This window comes from Anguilla rostrata, chromosome 9, assembly GCF_018555375.3.
Source record: "Anguilla rostrata isolate EN2019 chromosome 9, ASM1855537v3, whole genome shotgun sequence".
In the NCBI taxonomy this organism is placed as follows: domain Eukaryota; kingdom Metazoa; phylum Chordata; class Actinopteri; order Anguilliformes; family Anguillidae; genus Anguilla; species Anguilla rostrata.
The window spans coordinates 44,539,754-44,564,218 of record NC_057941.1 but is presented as its reverse complement, the minus strand read 5'-3'; the positions used below and the strand labels follow the sequence as shown (position 1 = coordinate 44,564,218).

Below are 24,465 nucleotides of genomic sequence, written 5' to 3'. Positions count from 1 at the left end.
GGCATAAAAGAGAGGAGAGGGTGGTGCTTGGGAAGCTATAGCAGGTGGACGCTTACTTTGCAATGAGGTTTCAGGGTGGTGTTCTCGGAAACTGCACAGTTAGCGATTTGAGGTAATATTTTGCTGCAGCTGGAACTTGGTTCACGCTCAGTTTACCTCCAGCGGCCCTCGTTAGGAAGCGACTGCACGGACACGTGTTCCGCAAGAGGGGTCACGTTAATGTTTAAACATGCAGTTTACTTCACTGGGTCTCTAGTGAGAAACACAGGAAGGGGTATGACAGAATAGCCATTTTAGACTGTTGCCAAAGTGAGCGGCCATTTCAACGATGATGCTATTCACTGCACCAACAGTGAAGCCACGCGGAGTAGGTAATATCAGAATTACAATCCAGGAAGGGCCTAATGCCCACTGTGTGGTACTCAAAGGGTTAAGCTGGATAACCAGCTGTATTGTGTTGTCCACTAATGCAGGAGAACAACATGCACACACATGCCGCACACACAGACGAAGGCACACAGCCACACACAGACGCCCACACGCACACGCACACGGACGGACTCGCACGGAAACACGCATCGCGGGACCAAGGAGACGGGCGCACGCACGAGCCGGCAGTCACGCACGTCGCCTCCCACACAACGCGCGCGCGTGGACGCGTACGCTCGGACCAAAGAGTCCAGCGAGCACGCGCAGACGTACCATGAGCGCGTATGCGTACACGTACACGCGACGCGGTCACGCTACCAGGCGGGCGCACACGCTCGAACACGCTAAAGACGCGCGCGCGGAGTCCGTCAGCACGCTTCGCCTTCCGCCTCCTGACAGCGCGGATGTTGTTCTCTCCCCCGGGCGCTCGCGCGCTCGTAATTACACCCCAGAGACCGTCATTAAGCAACAGACAAATTTAGGGTTGTTCACGCGAAGGTGGGGGAGGCCAGCCGACTCAGGCCGGCGCGGAGAGAAGGAGAGGGGTCGACCCGCGCGGCGACGCAGACGCAGACGCAGACGCAGACGGGAGCCCTCCCCGAGAGCGGAGAGAACCAAACCCTCCCCTCATTACGGGGGCTAATCTGCCAGAATTTGGTGTTCGGGGGACCGGCTGGAGCTGTTCAGAGCACAAACGCGGCGCTTGCGTGGCACTGCCGGATATGCCGACGGCTCGTCATGTACCAGACACCGTGTCATCTGGCCAGCGCCGTCTTCGGAGAGGGAGCTCACTTGAGGTTTTCTCTTTTTTCACCCCCTTAGATAAGTCATTTTTCCGTTAAGTACCGTGTAGCGTAAACGTACGTTTTCCCGCTTCTGAGCCATAGCCAGCATTGACTGTCCCACTCCAGAAGGACACATACGCAATTAAAAATATCTTCGCCTCTTTATCGGTCTATTGTTGCTCAGATAGTTGCAGGACCTAAAGACGCACAGAAAAATATCCAATGTTAATTCAACTGCAGCAGAGTACATATGAGTATAACAGGGACCACGTGTACTCTGTAAGAGTTGATTTAACTCCGGACATTTTACTGCGTACATTTAAATAAAAACCTCTCTTCTCACTCTCCTCTCATGGCACCCGGACCCGCGGGCTGATCTCTCCTCCTCATGCATTACCCACATACAGCAGCTTCACGGCGCTCTCATATTCATTTCTATTCCACCCAGCGTTACCGTGTTACCGCGTTACCACAAGGCAAACTTAATACCTTTCGCGATAAGGCCCAGGTATCCTGGCAACGCGACGGCACGCCATTGGACGAAACGGGACGAATAGCCGTGGCGCCCCGGTCGGAGCTCCGCCCCACCGAGGCGGAGGCGTGGGCGGCGGTCGACGGGGGGGCAGGGGGGCGGGGGCATGACGCGCGGCCTGTGCCCACATCCTGTGCTCCTTCCCGCCGGCTCCCCAGACCCCTGGGTCCTGCTCCTGTTGGCGGAAAGAGACCCCGCAGCAGACATCTCCCACTTAAAGAGACGGCGTGGTTTTACAGAAAGCGGCACAGATGGACCCGACAGACTGGAATAGCTGGAGAGAACGGAGCTGTGCGCAGTCCATTTTACAGGGAAGGCGCTCGCTACTGCTAATCTCGCCGGATCCCTCGTTGGGTTCTTTAGTCTCTCTTTAAGATAAAGAGCATTAAACTCCACAAATCACAACTTTGTACAAGCAGGTCCTGGTACGGGTCACAGACACTCCCCATCTCTGACTTGCGCCAGCTCTCCTGTAGTACTGCGCGCGGCACACGGAGGAGAAAATGGCCACCGGTGCACCGGGCGAGCGACTCGCAGGAGAGCTTGTTCGCCGTGGCCGCGCAGCTTGTGTGGATGTTTCCAAATTAGGGCAAGAAAAAAAAAGGTGGTGAAGAAGCAGGGGAAAAAAAATCTGTATCTGAGGAATGACAGGAAAAGGAATGATGTAAATAATGGAGAGACCAGGCTGAGGCTTGCATAAGAGCGAACATGTTGTCAGAAACTTTCAGCTGGTTTGATCCCCTTCCACCCCCCTTCCACCCCTCCACCCCTCCACCCCTCCCTCAGTAACATGGGACGCTCATGCACTTCACTCAGAGGCAATTGAGCAAGAAGTGTGCATCACTGCAGAGCCGGGAGCCAGCGTTACGCAACGCACCAGCTGGCAGATTTAACACCGCGCTCAGCGATAGCCTACGGGGCGCTCCGGGCGCTTTTCGGCGTCGCCGGGGCCGTTAATCTTTCCGTTATTTTGCCCCTGACCCGGCGCAACCGAAAAGGCTTGACCCGCGGCAGCCGGGACACGCGAATTAGCGCGGGCAGCCTGGTGACGGATGCCAGGCGAGAGGGACTCTGCCCCGAACACAAACACAGACTCTAGAGCCATTTTTTTTTTAGTTTCACAGAATAGCTGAAATTTACATGCGGGGGGGGGGGGGGGGGGTGGATTTGACCTGGGCGTTAGGAAGCGGCCAGAGGCTGTAACATGGGGGGTGGGGGGGGGGGGGGCTCAAACACAAACACAGACCCTGGATCCATTTTAAAAAATTTTATTTCATCCACAGAATAGCTGAAATAATGTGCGGGCGGGGTGGGGGGGGCGGAGGGGGTAGGGGTGTATGTGATCTGGCGGTTAGGAAGCAGCCAAAGGCTGCGACACAGGGAGGGGGGGGGTGCAGATTGGGGAGCAGGCCCTGGCTCCGGGAGAGGCACTCGGCGAGTGACAGCGTGACTCAGTGCGAGGGGCAGAAGCTCCAATTATTCGCCGATGAGTCACGGCGTGTGCGGAGGAGCGCGCGCCGAACCCGAGCCGAGCCGCGGCGGATGGTGATGATGATGATGATGATGATGATGATGATGGCGGGGCTCTCGCGCGGCTCAGCCCGTCACCACGGTGACTCAGCCCCTCAGCTGGCGCCCGCACGCCGAACCACAGGCTGAACAAAGAAAAAAGGGGTTTTCACGCAGGCACGGGTAAGACAACCGTAACCCCACAGGGGTCCTGGATGTGAACGTGAAGCGTTAAAAAACTATTTATTGAAAACAGCAATATGGACACTGCGTTTAGAGCTCGTGATAAATTCTCATAGGGCAAAATGTGCGGTTGCTCTTCAAATAAAGGAAGAAAAAAAAAGCTTCAGGTATCTCAAGAACCCAAATGCGTCACTGAAACTTGGTGAAAGATGTGAGTTACTTTTGTGCAGATAATCTTACAAAATGGTGAGGAGAACAACATCGGTTCCGCTAAGCTGTGCACGGAAGGGCTTAATAACAGCCACACAAACTTTTCTCTGGGTTTACACGAGGACATCCAGCTGTGCCCAGTTCACCGTTCTGATGCACGGCACAGATGGCCACCTAAAATGGCCGATAACACTGTACGGTGTCAATAAGTGGCCCGGGGGGGCGGAGTCACTGCCACGGCAACTTCCTGGTCATTAGCGGCAGCGGCCAGCGAAGCTGTTGCGTCCGGTCACCCGCCAGTTGGCGGAACGAAGCCGAAAATCAAAGGCGAACGCTGCGGTTTGGCACAGCGGCCCGTTTCGCGGGATAATCCCCGGAGCGCGGGGCCCGGGTGACTCACGGAGCGGCGGGATCCCGCTGCAAAGCCCGCGCCGCGTCGGGCCGCCAGGTTCTGCGCTATTTTTTAATGGCGGTAATCTGCACACCGCTCTGTTTCCGTTTGAAAGGAATCCACAACGCAATGAAGCAATGAATGGCGGAAAGGGGGGGAGGGGGGTTTCAGAACAATTGGGCCAATCAAAACGAGAGCCCACTCAGCTGACAAGGCACAGAACCTGACAGGAGGACAGTGAACGCAGTAAGTTAATAGCGCCACGCGCGTATTAAATATGTAGACGGTCGCGGCCCGATTCTCCACAGGACCGGTTTGGAGTAACGCTACACCTCCAGGGAGCCGGGCCTGTCTGCTCTACAGCCGAGGTGAACAGCAACAGCAGCTTGCCCTGCATGGCTATGGAATAAGGCAAGCCTTGGCCCTTTCTCCTCATGTAATGGACTGGCCTCTTGCACTGGGAAGCCTTCTGGCAGTGCACTGGCACTGGCAGCCTTCTAGTCGTGGTGTTGTGATGCATTTACCCACACAAATGCACTGTGCCCTCCTTTATAGCTCATATTCGCTAATGTTACCCATCCAGTGGCTATTTTGGACAACGAAACCACAGCTGCAGCAGCAGTTGCACCAGCTGGCTCCAGAGAAGCCACCCAAAATGTTGCGCTCACACATTCCAAGAAGCATTAACTTCGGCAAAACTTTGATAAACTTGAATCTAAAACTGAAAGCAAACAGTTCACTGCACATATTTACTCCTCACCATAATACCATTTGTTAGTAATGGACAGGCTTGCATAATTTACTCCCAATAACACCGGAGGCTTGCATTCTGAGCATTGCCCATATATCAGGCATACCTTTTTTCCGTACGAGCGCATTGGCATTCATTTGCATGTCACCTGGCGTGACGCCACAAAACATCGCTCGTTTCCGTGGTTACGTTCCCACCGTCCCCGGGCCCGGAAGACAGGCTTTTTTTTTTTTTTTTTGAATTAGGTTCGAGACTGCATGAACGCATTAAAACGTCCGCCACAAGCGCTCCTCTCTTCTCCTCTCTCGCGTCTCATTCAGCAGGACCCGTATTTGCATCCCGCCAAGGCTGGGGGAGCGCGGGACGGGGGCCGAGGGATTTCGGGCCGCCAGGCAGAGCAGCCGCTTTGCATTATTTAATCTCGGACGGCGCGGCACGCAGCTCGACATTTGACTACTCGACAAACCGCCTCCCTCGGCTGACCAGGAGCAAAGGAGCATCACCCTATCGTCATATGGGAAGGGAAATATGGGGGGGAGGGGGTCACTTCCTCATTTTGGTAAGAAAAGGATTCTACACTACATTTCCCATGTGGTACCACTGCAAAAAAAAAAAAAAAAAAAACGTGTTTTGGAAATAAAACACTGTAGAAAAACGTATCTGCAACCTGCATTAGGTATTTAGTTAGTAGATGGGCTTATCCAGTGACTACAGAGATGACATTTTGTAAGTGACATTTTACAGGGGTGGATATTTCATTCAGTAAATTCTGGTTGAGTGTCTACAGATTGGCGGCCTGTCCATGGTGTATTCCTCTCGCAAAACGCATGCTGGGATAGGCTCCAGAACCCCCCGTGACCCTGCCCAGGATAAGTATAGATGATGGGTGGATGGATGGATGGTTGAGTGTCTTCTTCAAGAGAAAGAGTGACCCACATGGAGTTCAGATCTGCAACCTTTTGGCTAGTCCAGTTACCTAAACCCAACACCACACTGCCAATCCAATACAGTTCCAACAGCTTCCATTTATATATGTGTTGGTAGCATAGTGCCTGATGACAGAGGGTGAGCTGTGGTAAAAACAGTCGGCACCTCCACGATACCGCTCCAGCCATGAGGTCATTCCTGCACTCAGTGTCGAAGGTGCTGTTTTTGGCTATGAGCTCATTACACCAGTGCACTGAGTGCCCAAAGTAAAGAGGACCTGCCAACTCAGCCCAAATACAACATGGCTTCCAGGGTAAATGAATCTGTGGTGAAAAACGGATTTAAAACCTGTTGTTCATATGTGAGACATTTGGCGAAGCTACATAAACACAGGTTTGCTCCACTCCATGGCTGCAGACTGATGGTGATCCAGAACAGGGTGTCCTCTTTTTCAGAAAGCAAGCTGCCAGCTCAAAGCATTCATTACATTCATGACATGCTATTTTATAGGATCCATTATTCCTTAATTACACATTCTGTGAGCAAACACTAAAATTATTTTCAGATGTGGTTTGACTTCGTTTGAATTCCAGTAAACGAAAGAAACTCTGAAGAGAATCTGCAGTGAACGGGAACATAAAATCCCACAATTTATCCAGCTATTTTAAACGTCAGAATAATGCAAGGCGATGCCAGTTGCGCTAAGCACAGTTAATCTCACTTAAGCCCAACACTTGACGTTACCAGTCTGTTCACACACCAAATTAGTTCTGCTTGCGGTTCATTATCACTGGCGTCAACAAACGATCACATGACTCACATGCATAATTACAGGCATGTGTCTCTCTCTCTCTCTCTCTCTCTCGCTCGCGCGCGGTCACGTGACCAAGGAACGTTCATGCTGGTTCACGCGTGGGACTGTCGCCAGAGAGCCCTGGCATTCCCTCCGATGGAACCGTTACACGCAGAGGGCGGCCCTGCGGAATGCGTGATGTCACAGTAGAAGGCCTACGCCCTAGAAAGGTTCCACCGCATGCTCCACCCCTTTGAGGAGAAACCCCAGCTGTTCAGTTCAGCTCCTCCATCTAAGCACAGGCGTGTGGCCACACCCTTCCACACAGCCTACACTCCACACAAGCAGTCATTAAAAAGCAAAGCAACAGCCGGGCAAGACCGAGAGTGAATGTGGTAACCAAATTACCATGGTGTTCCTTCAACACTCCCTTCCACAGGTTAAACTCTGTATTTCGCTGTTTGGGGGATTTTTTTTCTTTCTGCAATCCCCTGTGATTTGGCTCAACCAGTTGGCTGCCCAGCAATCCCCAAATTGCAGAGAAGTGTGGAGTACAATAAACCCTACCAGATCTTACTTTTGATAGTTTACTAAAAAATGCCACTAAGGTGATGAAAATAAGATCACTATTCGACCAAAATTACTGCTTATCACAACCAACAAAAAGAGACTTCGATGTAGCCCTAACCTCACACAGCAAACTTGTAGACTATCTTTTTTTAAAAACTGCTAATTGCCTAGAACTTAAAATGCACCAACTTTTCAGAATTACAAGTGATGATGTGACTCAGTATAAAAGGTGAGAGCAGTATATCTCGACTTAGTCAACAAGCAAGAGGTAGCGATGGGAATGCTCGCTGTTAGTGTTATGGTCGCTGTTAGTGTTAGGGTCAGTGTTAGGGTCGCTGTTAGCATTAGGGCCGCTGTTAGCTTTAGGGTTGCTGTTAGTGTTAGGGTCGCTGTTAGTGTTAGGGTCGCTGTTAGTGTTAAGGTCAGAACAGCATTTAAATAACCGGCACTTACAGAGTGGCTGGGTTGAGAGAAACACTGGCTTGGATTAAATGCGATGTTTAGCAGGGTTCTTTTTCCCTCTTCATAGTGACACATTGTTCTCAAAACACCCGTAACTTACTAGATGAAGTGTTTGAACAAGGCTTTTTTTTTTTAAACACTGAATACTCAAATATGATAATGCAACCTAATATGAAACCTTACCTAAATCGAGAGTCCTCAAACCAGTGGCTGTGTGTTTCTCCACATCTACAGGAGCACGGGGGAAGTCACCTTTAAACCACATGCAAATGGGAAGCAAATGGCGGACGAAATAATTCCTGAAATAAGGCTAGCGCTCGGTGTGTCTGCCCGCTAGTCAGGCTTCCCATGTAAATGGGAGTGAATGAGCTAGGGGGGCTTTGGCTAGAAAGGGAAAGTTTTTGAGGAGACCTTGAGCTTGCGCAAGTTCGACCTAGATACAGAGCGCTTTTGAAGTGGGTTAGCCTAGCAGGGAGTACCTGCAACGTTCCCCATTAAAACTGCGCCTCCCGGTAAGGCTAAACAGGCAGGCCCTCCGCAGTCACGGGCAGAGCCAGCCCCTTCGATGGGGAGTCCAGCTTCACAGCGTAGCCTGGAGGTCCTGGAAAAAAGGACCGAGCGAAGGCGTTCAAGGTGGACCGACCAAAACGCAAAAAAAAAACGGACGACCTGCTCTGGTATGCAAATGGCCGCCTGCCCCAACACGGCTCGCAGTCCCTCACCTTCATTCGGGCCGTCGGAACTGGGGCTGCGGGGAGGGGGAGGCGGCTGTCCTAGTTCCGGAACAGCAGAGAGCTTCATGGGAGCTTGGCAACATGGACGCTCGCTCCCGCTTTCAAGTCTTTTTTAAGAAAGAATGAGAGATACAAATCAATCTCTTTTTTTAAATCTATTTCCAAAACAGCAGGTCTTGGGTGAAAAGCCTCCCTTACCCTCCCTGCATCAGAAGTGAATTTTCTCCTCAAGGCTGTTCCAGAGGAGCCTCTGCCTCCAGGTAGACAGGAAAGCAGGAGCCTGTGCATTAGCACGTAGCCTGAAGCCACTAAAATGCAGTAATTCTCCCCACAAGCATAAACAGGATGATGATGGACTTGCTTTCCTAGGGCTCTCTGTATGGTCTAAATTAAGCTTGCACCCTGCAAAATCTGACACTGTCAGATATAATTCTGGGGGGGGGGGGCAGGGAAGGGTGGACGTGGTGTTCATTCCTTCCCGCCAAAGCACTTTGGGACCAGTAGAATCACCGCAGGGCTCGCTAAGGTCCTACAGGACTTCTTCCTGATGTGATCAAGGTGAGTCTTCAATTGAGTGATAAGGATAACGTCCTCTGGCTGGCTGAATTACCCAGAGAAACATTACTCAGAGCACACAGCATTAACACGGCATCTCGCCTATGAGTAGAGCACAAATTTATGGCATTCCTGTCTAAACTCCAAAAATGATCATCATTATTAACACTGCAGCTGCTGTATTACTTCTTCATCCAGTCCTGGCATTGAATGGCATTGGGTGAACAGGAGCTTAACAGTCCTGCAAACTCTTTGAAGAGCAGGTTTTTTGGAATGTTTATTCGGAGCGTTCTAGAACTCCATTGCTTTCGATTACCAGCAGCGATTGTGACATCATCATTAGAATGTTCAGCTAGGAACATTCTAATCACTTGTTAGTGATCTCACACTCTAAAGGGTTAAGCAGGGAGGCTCTGGTATGGATCTGAGGGCCGCGGGAGCGCGCGGGCCCCGGACCAGCAGCCGGGGGGGGGGGAGAGCCGCCGCTGGCCGGGTCCCAGGAGGAGGGCTTACGCGGCCGGCGGGCCGGGCTGACTCCGGCTCCGCGCTCGGGACGGAGCGCCGGCTGGGGCTGCCCACTCCGCTAATCCCCGCGCTGCGCTGGCGATTAAGGGATTACGCCTGGAAGTAATTTCCCTGCCCGGGATAGCCCGACCGAGAATCCCCCCGCAGGGGAGGGGAGGGGAGGGGATGGGGGGCGGGGGAGGGTGATCCTGGACACTCCCCTGGCCACATCTGTGGGGGGGGGGCGGGGGGCATGAGCAGCTGCCAATCCAGGACACGCTAACTGCGGGACTGCTGTCCCTCCTCAACATGGACGGTGCTGCTTTCTCCAGCTACAGCCAAGACAGTGGAACGGAAGCCTGGGTGATTTTCACAGGGGGTCAGAGGTGAGCAACAGAAGGGACCAATGGGAGCACACCGCCACGCATGCTAAAAATTCTGGCTCCCCTCTCAAACGGAGCGCGTTTGATACTCAGGCCTTGGCATAAATTTACCGTGAACTGATCATTTCCACTAGAGGTTTGAGCTCTCTGCACAGCGCGCCCTCCTTTCAAAGTCTTCACTTTATTCAGACAGGAGCAGAGAGGGCAAGATTCAGAGAAGGGATTACAGCACAGAAAGGGCAATGGGACAGGGTCGAACCCGTAACCGCGTGAGGAGGTGGGGGGGGGGGGGAATTCATAAATGGCACGAGAGGGGGCTGCCCAAGACCGAACCACCAACTACAAATCATATCAGTGTTATGACAGATGAGCTCCTGAAGATATCTGAGGCGTGTTTACTTTGCGCGATGGGCAAGGTCAAATCCCACTTTTCTTCCCTTCAAAGGATATTAGTTTTGCCTTCAGTTGAGTAGCTGCTGTAGACAGGAATGCGTAAGCGAAAGAAATCCTTCCTGTAGTCATTTGGTCGTTTTAGACAATCTGTCTGTCAGTGACATCCAGACGACGCACAGCAGCTGCAGATGGTGAAATTAAACGTCTACAGCGTACCTCCACTGACTTTGACAAAATACTTTCTTTGTCCTTTGAGAGCATTGCCATTGTTTTCATTCCATTGAAACCAATTCTACGCAAAAAAGGAGGTCACATCTTTTAAAGATTTTACATGAGGGACACAGGATATTCTGATAAATTTTCCATAAAAAGATCCACCTTTTTTCTTGAAGGAGATAAATGAATCCACTTCACCCATCAACGAAAATTGAAAACGCACACAAAGAGACACACACACACACACACACACACGCACACACACGCAGAACAGAGCGCAGACTTCTTCATTTACCACCGGAACACATCAGCAGTGATTGCCCTAAATCACACGTACATGCAAAATTGCTGAGAGGTTTGGCTGCTTTAAGACGCGCGTCCCGTCCTTTAAAACGCACGGGCCTTTGACTTTGTAATCGAAGCGCAGAAGCCTGAGGGACGGGCCCAGGGATCCGACCTGCCCGGGACGCATGAAAGGGAGCCGGCGTGGAGCCCACTCACGGCTCGCAATTACTCAGCGACCGGCAGGACGGGGCGGATCAATCATATTTCCATTCAATTAGCCGGAGAGCTCTGTGAGAGGGAGGTGACAGACCTCTTTCCCGCAAATGAAATACAGGATGAAAGACAACCTCGGAGGCTCCTTGGAGACGGCCTTTGTTTTATAATAATCACCTGGCGCGTTCGGAAAACAGAAAAAAAAACATCGCGCAGCACTTCCGGGCTGTTTACAATGTCACCGAGATCGTTGCTTAAAGACCGATCACGTGCTAAGATGTTTTAAGGCTTTCTTACAAACTTTTAAAGTCTGTTTTCGTTGGCAGAGGTTTTGTTAACGGAAAGCGCCCACGCACCGAATGTCACAGAAGCAGGCTCTCCCGATGCAGATGTAAAAATTAGGTAAGGTGCTGTGCAAACGAAAGTGCACATTTTCGCTCCTCAGTCAAAACAGCATCTATGGCGTCCATCTTTACTGTTGTTCGAGTCTAATTTTCATCAAGGACGGCAAGTTTGTGTTGACCGTTGAGGCGATACACACTAGCACAAGTGACACTGTGCCACTACGGCTGTGGACGGAACAGCTTACTTGCCTACTATTGAGTATACAAGTTCCGTACAAGTTGTATGCAACCTGTATACTCAATAGTAGGCAAGTAAGCTGTTTCGGACAGGGCTCTGTGTTTCCTTCCGCTGCTACTTCCACAGGTGGTGCAGGCACTCGTTTGACCAGAGGTGTCACTATTGAGCAATGCAGCCAGGCGACACCCCGCCCACTGTGACACCGCAGCCAGTGATGCACTTCCTCATGCGACTCGCAGCCAAGGTTCACATTTGCAGCGATGCATGCACTCTGAGGATGCATGCACCTGCATTTCGGACACAACAGCCCTCTTTGTACTCATATCTATTACAACCGGCACAGCGGACTTCTTTCATAAAATACCGGCAGAGTATCAAGATCTATTTTATACGACTGATGAATGTAAGAGTCAATATCTGTTCACTAACAAAGCTTTCCATGAAGCTGCATTAGTGAGAAATGGCTCTCAATTATGCATGAATACATTACAGATATGATTTCCAAACTGAAATTTCGGTCTTATGTATTTGCTCAGATGATTTGTGTTCTTTATGCTTATTTTCATTCTCCTCAGCAAACGGATTGATTGTGTCTTGTAAGCCCATGCATCTTCTGAGGTATGACACAAGAAATAAATACACTTGTGTAAATCTTGTATATCTGACATATGACGTGGTCTGTTTCTGCAAGATTATTAATCTGTGTGGCAAATCTGATTTCTGTGCAGGCAGAGGCATTTAAATTCTGATCTGGTAGCAACTAAAACCCAGACTACTGATGGGTGCAATTCAAATCAGACTTGGACACGTCAGCTTCACATCCAATTTGTTCCGACCGCAATCATCGAATTTGACACACATTAGATTTGTCAAGAAATCAGACACATATAGCAGAAAAGGACAAGTGTAAAAGAGGCCTCTGGTTTCAGAAGCTCAGCTTGCTGAAACCGCCTTTCCAGACCAATTCCATTAAACAGATTAAACCTGTTCAATTGCATTTATTACAAACCCGTCATCTTTAACCTGATCAGCCAAGAAAATACCAATATGAAGTAACATACTGAGTATACTGAAAAAAAGGCTTAAGCAAAAAGAAAGTGTGGGAGGAACACACAGGTAACTGGAAAATGTTTAAATGTTGCAGATTACCCCTCCAGTACAAAAAAAAAATACCGTATCAGTGTTAGGTCAAGGTGACGGAAAGGACAAACTGAGACGGAGGACTGCACACTCACAGGGGAATACAATGTGAGTGCTCCTGTTTTCCTCGAGAGAGAGAGAGAGAGAGAGAGAGAGAGAGAGAGAGAGAGAGAGGGAGAGGGTGAGTGAGAGAGAGAGGAAGAGAAAGAGAGAGAGAGTGAGAGAGAGAGAGGAAGGGAAAGAGAGAGAGAGTGAGAGAGAGAGAGAGAGAAATACAGAGAGAGAGAGAGAGTGAGAGATTGAGAAAGGAGGGAGGAGAGAGAGAGAGAGAAATACAGAGAGAGAGAGGGAGAGATTGAGAAAGGAGAGAGAAGAGAGAGAGCGAGAGAGGGAGAGGGTGGTGTCTTAAGATCCTTCAGTAAAAGACAGAGCATAAGGTTTGACACTCATTTATGTCCCCTGTGCCCTTCAGAGGCGAACTCAGCGAAGGGGCCCGGACAGAGTCCTCATTAATATCTGCTTTCGCAAGAGAAAAGGTCACACTCAAGACGCTCAAAGAACAACAACGAATATCATCAGCCATTTGTGAGTAATGGTTTGCAAATGGCCCTTTCTGTGTCTCCATCTCTCTCCCTCTCCCTCCCTCTCTCTCTCCCTCCCTCCCTCCCTGGTTTGGGGCACAGCCAAGGTCGGAATTGAACCGTATTGACGGCGGGGAGCGCAGCCGGAAGTTCGCTCTCCATTCAGCCGGAGTGAAAACAAACAGGAGGGGGTCGTGTTCCCTCCCGCTCGCTGTGTACAGAGAGGGCCACGCCGGCGAGGTGTTAAAAAAAGGCAGCGGATAGCGGGGAACTCGACTCCAGCGTCGCGCTGGCCGCTGCGGGACTAGGGCGGGGTTTCTGGATCCCGACCCCGGAGGACCGCACGTGTCAACCTGCGCTTCGCGTCACAAAACATCTCCAGAACTCAAATTCCCAGAATTCCAGCAAAAACAGAATCCAAGGGTGCTAGAGAAGAGGAAGGTCTGCGATTAACTGTAGTAGGTGCCCCACCCTTTTGTTGGAATAATGCAATGTTCTAGCCCCAATTTTCACCCCAATTTTGAAAGTGCAGTTGCAGCTTCAACTCTCGGTCTGTCCAGTGCCTAAATTCATGTCCTGCAATCAGCAGACCAACTCCACTCAGCTGATGCTACTGGTACTATGCTGCTGGTACTGTGCTGCTGGTACTATGCTGCTGGTACTGTGCTGCTGGTACTGTGCGACTGGTAATATGCTGCTGGTACTATGCTCTTGGCACTATGCTGCTGATGCAAGCACCCAGTTGACCAGGGAAGACTTTGATGAATCATGGGGCAGAAGTCACCCTGCCACCTGAAGCTCTCCCTGTCTCCCTGGGCAACGCAGTTGGCCAGTAGTGCGTCATCTTGTAGGACTGTCAGACACAGCTGCCAATAGCACAGTTTGGATTCAGCTGAACCATAAGGTCACATCACCACACTATGCCCAGGTGCATTAGCTGGATTCCAGCTGGTGCTCCACCACCTAACATCTTAGATTTTGAAAACATATATGCAGGCGTTATTCCGAATAAAATTGTAAGGAATTCTAAAATATGCAGATATGAGCCAGCTGTTGCCTTTTCTGGGTCGTGTGCCAAAGCTGCGTTTCAGCTGAGGTATGAAATTAATATTTAGCATCGCTAGCTAGGCCGCTGCCACGGTGCGTTGGCGTGAGCGTCCTCACCGGATGTCCACTTGCGCTCGCCACACTGGAAATAGTTCCCCCGGCTTTGCATAATTGATATGCTTAGATGATGCCCTTATCCAGGACAGTTTAAAGCACTCAACGATATTACGTTCGAGCGTTGTGTAACCGGTTTTTACTGCGAGCTCTCCAGCGCAGCCAATGAGGAACAGCGTCTTGCTCAAGGGCCAACGAGAGGCCACCAGACCCCACGACTCTCGGGTATAAAGTTCAGCGCTCGCACAATTACACCATACGCTGCCTCTTGTTTTAACTAAACTCCAGACCTGAATTTATACGTACTGTATGCCCAAGTCTAAACACAGTACTGTAGCCCATAAAAAAGCCATCCTATGTTTAGATATTCAGATACTGGCCTACAGCTCGGATAAGTGTTAGCAGCAGATATCAGTCAGGCGCAGTCTGCTGTAACAAATGCACTGTCCCACACGGGCCTTATTGATCTGTGGCCTGTAGAGGCAGCGTGTTTGGGTTGTTCCCGTCTCGTCTGTCAAAACTCCTCCGAGGCTCAGATTGCCAAACGTTCTAAACGGACGCCCTCAGCACGGGACGTCCGTCCCAAACCCACACGCAGCTCTGGCTGTGCGGCACGGAAACTCTTTTCGCCTTTCCGTCTTTCGGAAACAGAAGGCGTCTGGAAACAGAAGACGGAAAGCAGAACGGGATTCTGACGTTCCTGAAGCAGAGGTTAGCGTATGAAGTGAGGCGCTGGGTGGCTGGGGGGGGGGTTATATTTTCTCGGGTGGGGATGTACGTGGTCGGGGTTGAATGCCGAGGTCAGGGTTGTTACCGCTGTTTTGCCTGGCAGAGGTGCGAACCACGCCGTGCTGCCCCTCCGAATCGGCCTCCAGTGGGCAGAGGTGGCCTCCGCCCCCCCCGGCTAACTCCTGTCCCGGGATCTGATTTATGGCAGAGGTGGAAATGAGGCTGGCCACTGACCGGCTGGCTTCTTTCTGTCTGGTTCTGGGTTGTGTGTGTGTGTGTGTGTGTGTGTGTGTGTGTACTGTATGTGTCTGTGTCTGTGTTTTTGTGCGTGTGTGTGTTTGTGTGCACGTTTATGTGTGTGTGTGTGTGTGAGAGTGAGTGCATGCGTGCACATGTACGCATGTGTGTGCACGCGCATGCATGTGTGTGCACCTGTGTTTGTGTGTGTGCGCGTACATTTACATGCGTGTGTGTGTGCGCGTACGCGTGTGTGCGCATATGTGTACACGTGTGTGTGTTTGTGGGTGCGCGCGTGTGTGTCTGCAGCAAAATCCAAATCTGATTAGGCCTCTCCACAAGGAAAAGTGCATGGGGGTGGGGGATAAGGGGGGGGGGGAGCTGCAAGGTCTTGGGAGCAGCTGCTGTCAGTGCTGCTGAAGAACAATTGAGCTCTCTGACACAATGCCAAAGGCTCTTAGCAGGGTTTTGGCTTTGCCCAAAAAAGATAAACAGGGTAATTTAATTTAAGAGCTCCTCTCCTTGAATAAATGTTTATTATGGGGTTTTTTTTCCATGGAACATGATGATCGGGCAAAACCCGTTTTTCACTGTTTCCTGTAAAGATCAGCGCCATTAATCACTCGGTGGAAGAGGTGGAACCGGAGCGTTCGAAGCGGAGAGCTACTGTGACCGATACAAATTAAAGCTGAATCATTATCCCTAACTGAGAACGTCCTTGCCGTTTCTTTACTCGATGACCTCACTGGCCACAAGACACCCCCCCCCCCCACAACAAACATAACACCAACACCAGCCCCCTACCCTCAAAGTCTCAAAGTCAAAGTCTCCAGACTCGACCTCCAATTATAATATATCACGCACAACATCAGAAGATGGGCATAATAATGAATATATCTCAATAAGCCTTTGTATGCTGTACGCACACAGTAACTACACACACGGTCCACTTCATTCGTTTGAATGCTGCTGAAGCTATGTGGTTCAGCTAGCTCCAAAAAAATGGCAGCGTAGCATCAATTCAATTCAAATGGGAGCACGCAGCTTCCTTTCGTCACCTGTGCGGAAGGTTCCGGAAGACAGAGCGCGGGTCGCTTACGACCGTGCCGTAGCACCTCTGCAGGAGGCGTTACGGCGCCCTTCTGCACTACGGGGCACCCCTTAGGACTCCAGAGAGAGGTAAGGGGGGCAATGTCTGGATCAGTCGTGCCTGTCTCCTCCATTCCATCCACATCTTCCAATACACCAGCTTAACGCTCAGCCATATCCCTTACGACAGTATTCAGGAATAAAATTAAATATTAAGGAAATATATATATATATATATATATATATATATATATATATATATATATATATACTGGTATTAGGTATGTATACATTCCTTGCCTGCTACTAATAGGTACATGTGTATACACAGAAAGCTGCTTACAGTGGGACACAGTCATCAATGTTATTTTTGCCTTCAACAAGGAATGGGATTGTGTCTGATTTCATAATCACGAGATAAAGACTGACAACACGCTTATATTAGCAGGGCTATCGAGCCATGACACATTATTTCCTTCATTAAATACAACCTAACCATGATGGTCGATTCTGGAGAAAAAGCAAAAAAAAACAGAAATAATTTAGGACATCATGCAGTTCTTCATTTAAATGCACTGATAACGACTCTCTGATGAGCCAGATATTTTGGTTCACTGGTGATTCAAATTTTTAAAAAATGCAAATATTGTTATTTGGTTGTATCGCCATCTGTACTACAGCAACTTACCCCACGGCATCCGGTCAAAATTACAGCGAGAGACCGTTACTAGCCTACAGTGACTGGCTGCACATTCAGCCGAATTCCACACCTCACCTCAGCCTTCTCCAAACCCACAAGCTTCCTGAGTGCGGCGAGCTGCCCCCTGGGAAACACCCCCGTGGGACGTGCCCAAAAGTAAGACCCGAGGATTTCCCCGCCGCGCTTAATTATTATTTCCATGTCTCGACAGCCGGGGTTCATTCCATCATTGACAAGTTCATTCCACCGAAAGAAGGTGGCTCTTCCACTACTACAACGCTACAGGTTGAACCTGTCCCAGCACATACCTCCAGGGGTCCACTGACTAGAATCTGCAGGGGCTCCAACGGTCAGGGGTACTAAAAGCCCACAGGCCCGTTTGTTCGAGCGTGCGCTGGCTCCCCTACCCTAACCTGGGTAGCTTTCTCATCGCAACAGGAAATTAAAAGTCGTGGACATTCTTGTAAATGTGTATCATTTACAAGAATGAAGGATTCTAACGTTCATTTGCGAGGAAAAGAAAGGCTCGCATGAGCTGATGAAACATTTGCTCAAGGTCTGCTCAAATGTGAGAATTGCAGAGATGGAAGGGCTGTGTCCCTGGTTACTCATATGAATAAACGAGGAAGCGCAGATACAAAAATACTCGAGAACACATGCGCGCACACACACACACACACACACACACACACAGTGCAATGGTTTGTCTCCATGGCCCTTCTGATCAAGCTGTCAAGCTGCACTTCATAAAAATCTGTCGCTCCATCCCCTCAGGAGGGGACTAGCAGGGACCAAACGAAGCTCATACTCACGCCACCATCGCCATCACCAATACCCCCCAAATGCATCAGCCCCCCACCCCCCCCCCTTTCCAAACCATTACCACCCCTGCTCCTCCCAGCTCCCACTCGCACGCCCACACGCAGACAGGAGGAGAACAATGGGACTCCCCACCTCTCTCCCCTACGACTATTATTAGACCTCCATCCCAGAGACAAAATAATCACACGTTCCGCTGAATCACCGGCGGAGCGGAGGGGAGGGGAGGGGAGGGACGGAGGAGAGCCCGCGCAGCGCCGCGGACGGGCCGAGCGCGAGAACGCGCCGTCTTACTCACGGACCCAAATTTAGACCCCACTCTTCATCTGACGAACGGCCAGTTTCGCGAGTTTCGCGCTGGAACTTCGTCAAGAATGGCAAGCAATCACAGGAAGGGGGGGGGGGCAATATAATTTTGGTGTTTGCAGGGAAAACAGAAGAAATATCCATTCTGTGAAGGTTTTTTTTATTCCTTATGACAACCATATACTAAGGGACAGATGAGATAAGCAAGGCCATAATGAATGGACGTGATGTCTAGAGCTGGCTGAAATCAAATGTACCATCCAGGCTTCCGTAGTGTGCTTCCACCATGCATAGATCAATGGTAAATTCCAGCAATCCCACAGTACATGTTACAGAAACAGCGTTGATATCTGCCATTTTAAAGGTCTTTCTTTCAACTTCATTACCTTTCATTTCCACTTGACAACGTTATTTATAAAGTCTCACTGAACAGATCCCAGTGCCCTTCTATTATTCATATATGTATTCTATGCGGTTGAATTCATATGCAATGCTCACACACAGGGTTGCAAAGATTTAAATAACACACAAACAGCAAACTTGGACAAGAGAGAATAATCTATTTCATGCAGTAGAGATTTGGTCTTGTGATACTGCCACAACCCCAATTTAATTTTAACATTTCGTCCCCAATGTGTATAGTAAAACTCAGTCACAGCAAGAAAGAGCTGTGCATGGAATTCCCCAATGTCCATTCCTTTGGCCAATACCTTGTCTTTTGTTGCCTGAAGGGCATATGATTTCAGAACCATGCAGTACATGGTATATGCACACAACCAGCTCACCTGGAGAGCCTCAAAATACATGGCATTGAATAGAATGAATTCTATTTAGAAATTCCTACTCAAATTATTTTTATAAACTCTTTATTTTATTTTTATTGATTCTGCTCAATATTTATCCATCATTGTCAGCACGTCTGGTCTATCGCTGCTGTAACTTTGAATAAGATACAGCAGTACAGGGCTACTATCATAACACAAGTGGGGTTTTTTTTCTCTGACGTCATTGCATAAGGGATCTCATTTGCCCATCCATTTTATGTTACACTACAGCCTTTCTGTTATAATTTCCTTTGATCTTCAGCAACGCACTGATTGGGGCGCTCTGTGACCATCCATTTAAGGTTTCATTTTTTACCATTTTATTTGATTTAAAATGAGCGGCTTTGCGCGTTCGAGAAATTTCCGGCACGGCTGTCTATCGAAACGTTAAAAACGTTGATCATCAGTTTCCTGACGGCTGCAGCGGTGTAATATGTGCCTGTCCTTTTCTTGCCTTTCTCAGCCAGTCCAGGCGGTCCAGGTCTTGGCGGTTGCTTCTAGGGTACTATTTGTGGAAACACGCGAATGACGTGAGTTGTCAAACGTACACCCATCCCACACAGCGAGCGCGCCTGGTATTTAATTCACCGAGATATGCCTGCGGCGATAAATGGGCACTAAATGTTTTTGGCTTTAGATAAGCACGCAAGTATTCTTAAGCAAACTTATAATAAAGAAAATCAATGATGAATTTTCATAAAGCATGCAAATAGCACATTAGAACATCAAGATCGCTTTAGAATGTCAACTTTACGCTTTGATACGTCCAATCGTCGTTACTGTCTTTTAAAATGTAATGTATGCTACCCGGAACCGGCAAGCTGTCAAAATGACTGAACGGTTCATATCAGCCTTTCACTTTGATGCCGTTATCTCTTTAATACTGATATAAGCTCGCCAAATTTCATAAGTTAAAAACAAGTAATTACATGAACAGAATACCGATTACGAAATATTTTCAAAACTATACAGACGTCCTTCACTGACTGTCTTTCACTCATTCATTCCTCCGCCTTCCCTCAATAAAGGTCGTCCCCCATCTGTGCTTTTAAGAGTGAGATAACATACATATATGGAAAATAACACAGCCTAACAATAATAATAATAATAAGAAGAAGAATAAACCACGTTTTGCATGTACATTCCACACACATAAATACAGAGATGAATAGAATTTTTAGTCCAGTGGCGTTGAAATGTGCACAAGATAAATGTTTTATCTCATGTTATTGCACACATTTCCTGTGGATAAAGTCTTAAGATAAACAGCGGTGACAGCTGTGAACGGCAAATACACAAACGGTGCTCGGTGATACGTCTTCATGGTAAAACTGTCCGTCCGCAAAGCTATCTAGAGAATAAACTGCCTCCCATAATTTCTCATTTCAATAACCTTTCTAACTGACAGCATAGGGGCTGATGACAACTTAGAACATCTACAGAATCGCAGATCGCATACAGTGCAAGTATCTGCTGTACTAGGCTATGCATTTGCTAGGGGAATGTATGCGAAGTTCAACTACCGGAATATTCTGCATCTCACCGCAAGTTCCTCTTTTGAATACTTCACTTCTGTTTCTTTCGCAATTAGCATAAAAACATTTCCGAATGTACAGTCCATTCACAAAAATAAGGCATCTTTTAAAAATTGTAATAATAATAATAACAAGGAACAAATCACGTTGATACTTAACTATTTGCACAGGTGCTGGAGACACAGGTCGAGGCATTCCCCTTCTACTTCGTCCTCCGAGACCAGGTCCGACAAGGGGCGCATGGGTAGAGGTTCGTCGTCCTGGAGTGGTCCTCTCACTTCTCGGAGGAAGAGCTCCAAGAACCTTCGGAAGGTTTTCTCCTCGCTGGCGGAGACAGCCATCACTTCTCATTCCTGGAGAGACAACAGACAGCTCTAGCCGGGTAAGGAGACTACTTTGAAACGCTTGCTGGATAGCTCCCCAATTGCGAGGTGGGGGCGCGCGCGCGTGACCAAGGGCTCGCACAATCACAGGAGGAGGCGGGTATGATGGCTGTTGATGACGATAGAAAAGGGGAGGGCGGATGACTGTTCTGAATGCGAGCGAGGTACACAGTAGCGATCATGCAACATTGCCAGGGTCAGGAACGCGCACGCTTAGCCGGTAAATGTTAGCTATTGGCTGAGCCTACACCTGCGATGCGTGCGCGACCGTAGGCCTGACGAAATGTTCTTTTGTTGTTGGCTGGAGAGGAGACGTTAAGAACCGCAAAGATTGACATTTCGTTATGTCACATCTGCGATGCAAGATACCCTAATTTTTGGGAAACATATTCGTTGAAAAACGAAGAATACATCGACGGTCAAGTTGAATATCTACAACGCAGTTCAGCACAACAAATACGATAAAGAAATAAACGAACAACCTTTCCTTTATTTTTTAAATACAATTGGTATTCGGGTTACAGTTGATAAATATAGACATATTTGTTTGAGAAAGTATAACGTGCAAAATACAACTTGCGTCACATCTCTATATATCTGCAAATGCGGTGCACTCGTGCATCGCGAAGGGGTGATATTTCACTCTTTAAGTGTGTTTATAGGACATCAGCTTCCAGGCTAAAAATATCAGCTGTAGTAGATTTCTCCCTCGATGGGAATTAACCACTTTATTGCCGAGTGACTGGTTCCGCTCTGTTCAGTTCGCGTTTGACAGAAATAAATCAGATGCGTTTAAGCAGGAATGAACTGGAAAAGACAAATGAATTAGTCGAATGAGTCCTTTTCAATTCCCCAAAAGCATATTACATGCTCTGTTAGCACAACTAGTAGCATTATTTATCAATAGAAAAATTAAATACATGCATTTTCTAAATCATATAAATGGCCTATAATCCATTGTATAACATTTCCAATGTTTTTCATATTCACAACAAAAAGAGGCATAAAGACACAAAGACACAAGCTGCTGCTTTAGAAGCTGATATTGAAGAAGGCATATTTCTAGCCTGTCTGGCAGGTTAAGGAGAGGAGTTACTAAACTGAAATTTAGAAAAAGCATGTGAAATATTACTGATGTTCCATATTTCTGAGAATACTGAATCCTTAAAAGTATGTCATTCCCTCATTCATCCTTGGGTTAATAATACTCATCATTTCTCAGTGGTAAAAATAAGTGGCCTTGTCCAATGAGGGTATTGACATATTATTTATATAGATGATACACTTAACTGAATTCTAGGTAACAGTTATTGTGAAAACAACTTTATTTCCAGTGCACATGGTCTGTGGACTTGGAAATTGCCTGATGCACAATTTTTTAATACACAAACAACTGATCCTCACATTTAAAGTATGCATTTCAAATACTGCAGTGCCTATACTTGTGCAGACTTGATGCACATAAGTGGTTGGCAAGACAGACAAGATGTGAAGAAACGCCAAAACAAAGCCATTGTTAACGTTCAGAATGTATTCATTGCTGAAAATCCAAATGAACTATAAATCAAAACACCTGTAAAGGTGAGAAACCGAGCAACAGCTGAAGTTCCAATACTTTGACGAAACAGAGCAAAAATGTATCGCTTCCTATCGCACTGCAGTACATCAATTACCTCTAAGGAATTTAGGATAACAAGGACATCCAGGTGGAAGTTGGTTTTGAAACTCTCAGAGATACCAGGTTTTATTTTGGTAAACATACTTGGAGACCTTTATGTCTTAAGTCCTGATCGGTTCATCCTGCCAAGGCACTATTCCCGCGCGCGGATGAGCCCTTATGGCAGGGCTCTACGTTGACATTTCGGGCTACGCACGAGTGGCAGTGACGTCGTCCGGTGTGGGAAGGACCCGTTCCGTGGGGATGACCGCCGCGGCTCACCCACGGTCTGCTCGCTCGAGCCGCACACGAAAAGCGAAAAGGCTCGACTGGTAGCCTGCGGTGAGAGAAGAGGAGGCGGCTGACATCACAGCACGCTTTGGAGCGGAACACAGGCTGCTGATAGCAGAGGATGACATTGCAGGCATTTAGCAGACGGTCTCATCCAGAGCGACTTGCGCAACTATTTTTACACGGCATTTACACTGCATCCATGTACACAGCTGGATACGTATTGAAGCGATTCAGATTGAGAACCGTGCTCAAGGGTACAATGGCAGTGTCCTCCCTGGGAATCGAACCTGTGACCTTCAGGTTACAAGACCAGCACCTTACCCATTGTTCTGCACTGCCGCTCATGGATGCAGGATGTAGCGATGAGTAGAAACGAGCATTCGTACTGAGAGAAGAAGGGAAACGGGGCGTGTTTGGGGAGGGTACCGAACACGCAGGTCACGTGAGAGAAAACGAACGGGACTCACCTCGCACACGTTGGGACAGGTGCCGTGATCGGAGACGGCCAGTCCGCCATCGTACCGGCGAACTCAGAGCCAACAGTGGCGATTATTTGGGGTATTTGACAGAAGTTGACGCAGTCTCAATGGAGTAATGGCAGTTTTTTTCAGTTAGCCGCGGGGTATACGAAAGGCTGCTCGGAAGACGCATCGACTCGGTCACTTTAACAAGGCTAAAAATAATAACATTAAGGGCTGAGGGAGTGGAGAAAGACACAAATGAGCACTGAGGCATGACAGATTCACCTAAGATGAGTGACACCAGTGGTTCCCTGGTGCAAACAGGACTCCATTTTGAATCTTGGGAGGCAAAAATCACTAACAAGGTTGAAGGATGCAAGATCCGTGGAACGTGATTCATGAGAACCGTCACGGTGACCCACTTCTGTCACTGAACGACGAGCGGTGACAAAGCACTTCCTGCGGCTCCACCTTTGTGCTATTCATAAAAATTGATTTTAGGACAACAAACCCTTTACAAATTCAAATTCTTTATTTAAAAAAAAAAGCGCGGATGTTAAAGACGAGGCCATAAATCAAAACGTGTATTTGGTGTAAGCAATAAATGATGCAAACCCTTGCACCTTTCATAAACCTCAGTGCAAAAACATTGCATCTAACAATAATAAACTGTTTTTCCTTTCAGTGATCAAGCAGCTTCAAAGTTTCCAGACTTTTCACTCTTGCTTGAAACACACTGTATGCTCCTACTTAGAGAGGGATTTGACGAGTTGCACAATATTCCCAGTGCATCTGTCGTATCAGAGGGACGGTGCGTGTGTGTGTGTGTATACGTGTGTGTGTCCATGTCTGTGCGTGTGTGTCTGTGTATGTGCGTGAGTGTGTGTATGCGTGTCCACGTGTGTGTGAGTGAATGCATGTGTGTGAGCATGAGCGTGTGTGTCCATGTGTGTATACATGAGTTTGTGTGTGTGTATATACGTAAGTATGTGTGTGTGTGTATACATGTGAGTGTGTGTGTGTGTGTGTGTGTAGCGGGTGGTGCAGTACATAAATAATGAAAAGGGAAAAAGACTGGTGGTGGTCATCATTACACGTTGGCAGAATCTTGGGTGCAGTTCAGTTCTGGTGCTTAGCATACA

General features: G+C 48.4%; 1 protein-coding gene across 1 annotated transcript in view; it reads right to left on the bottom strand.

The window, feature by feature from the left end:
- Positions 1-20,997, bottom strand: part of ppm1e (protein phosphatase, Mg2+/Mn2+ dependent, 1E) — a 54,617-nt gene extending 33,620 nt beyond the window's left edge. The window contains exon 1 of the mRNA XM_064352349.1: positions 20,688-20,997. Coding sequence (XP_064208419.1) covers positions 20,688-20,869 — 182 coding nt within the window. The 5' untranslated portion in view covers positions 20,870-20,997. The remainder of the gene's footprint in view (positions 1-20,687) is intronic.
- Positions 20,998-24,465: the final 3,468 nt, after the last annotated feature.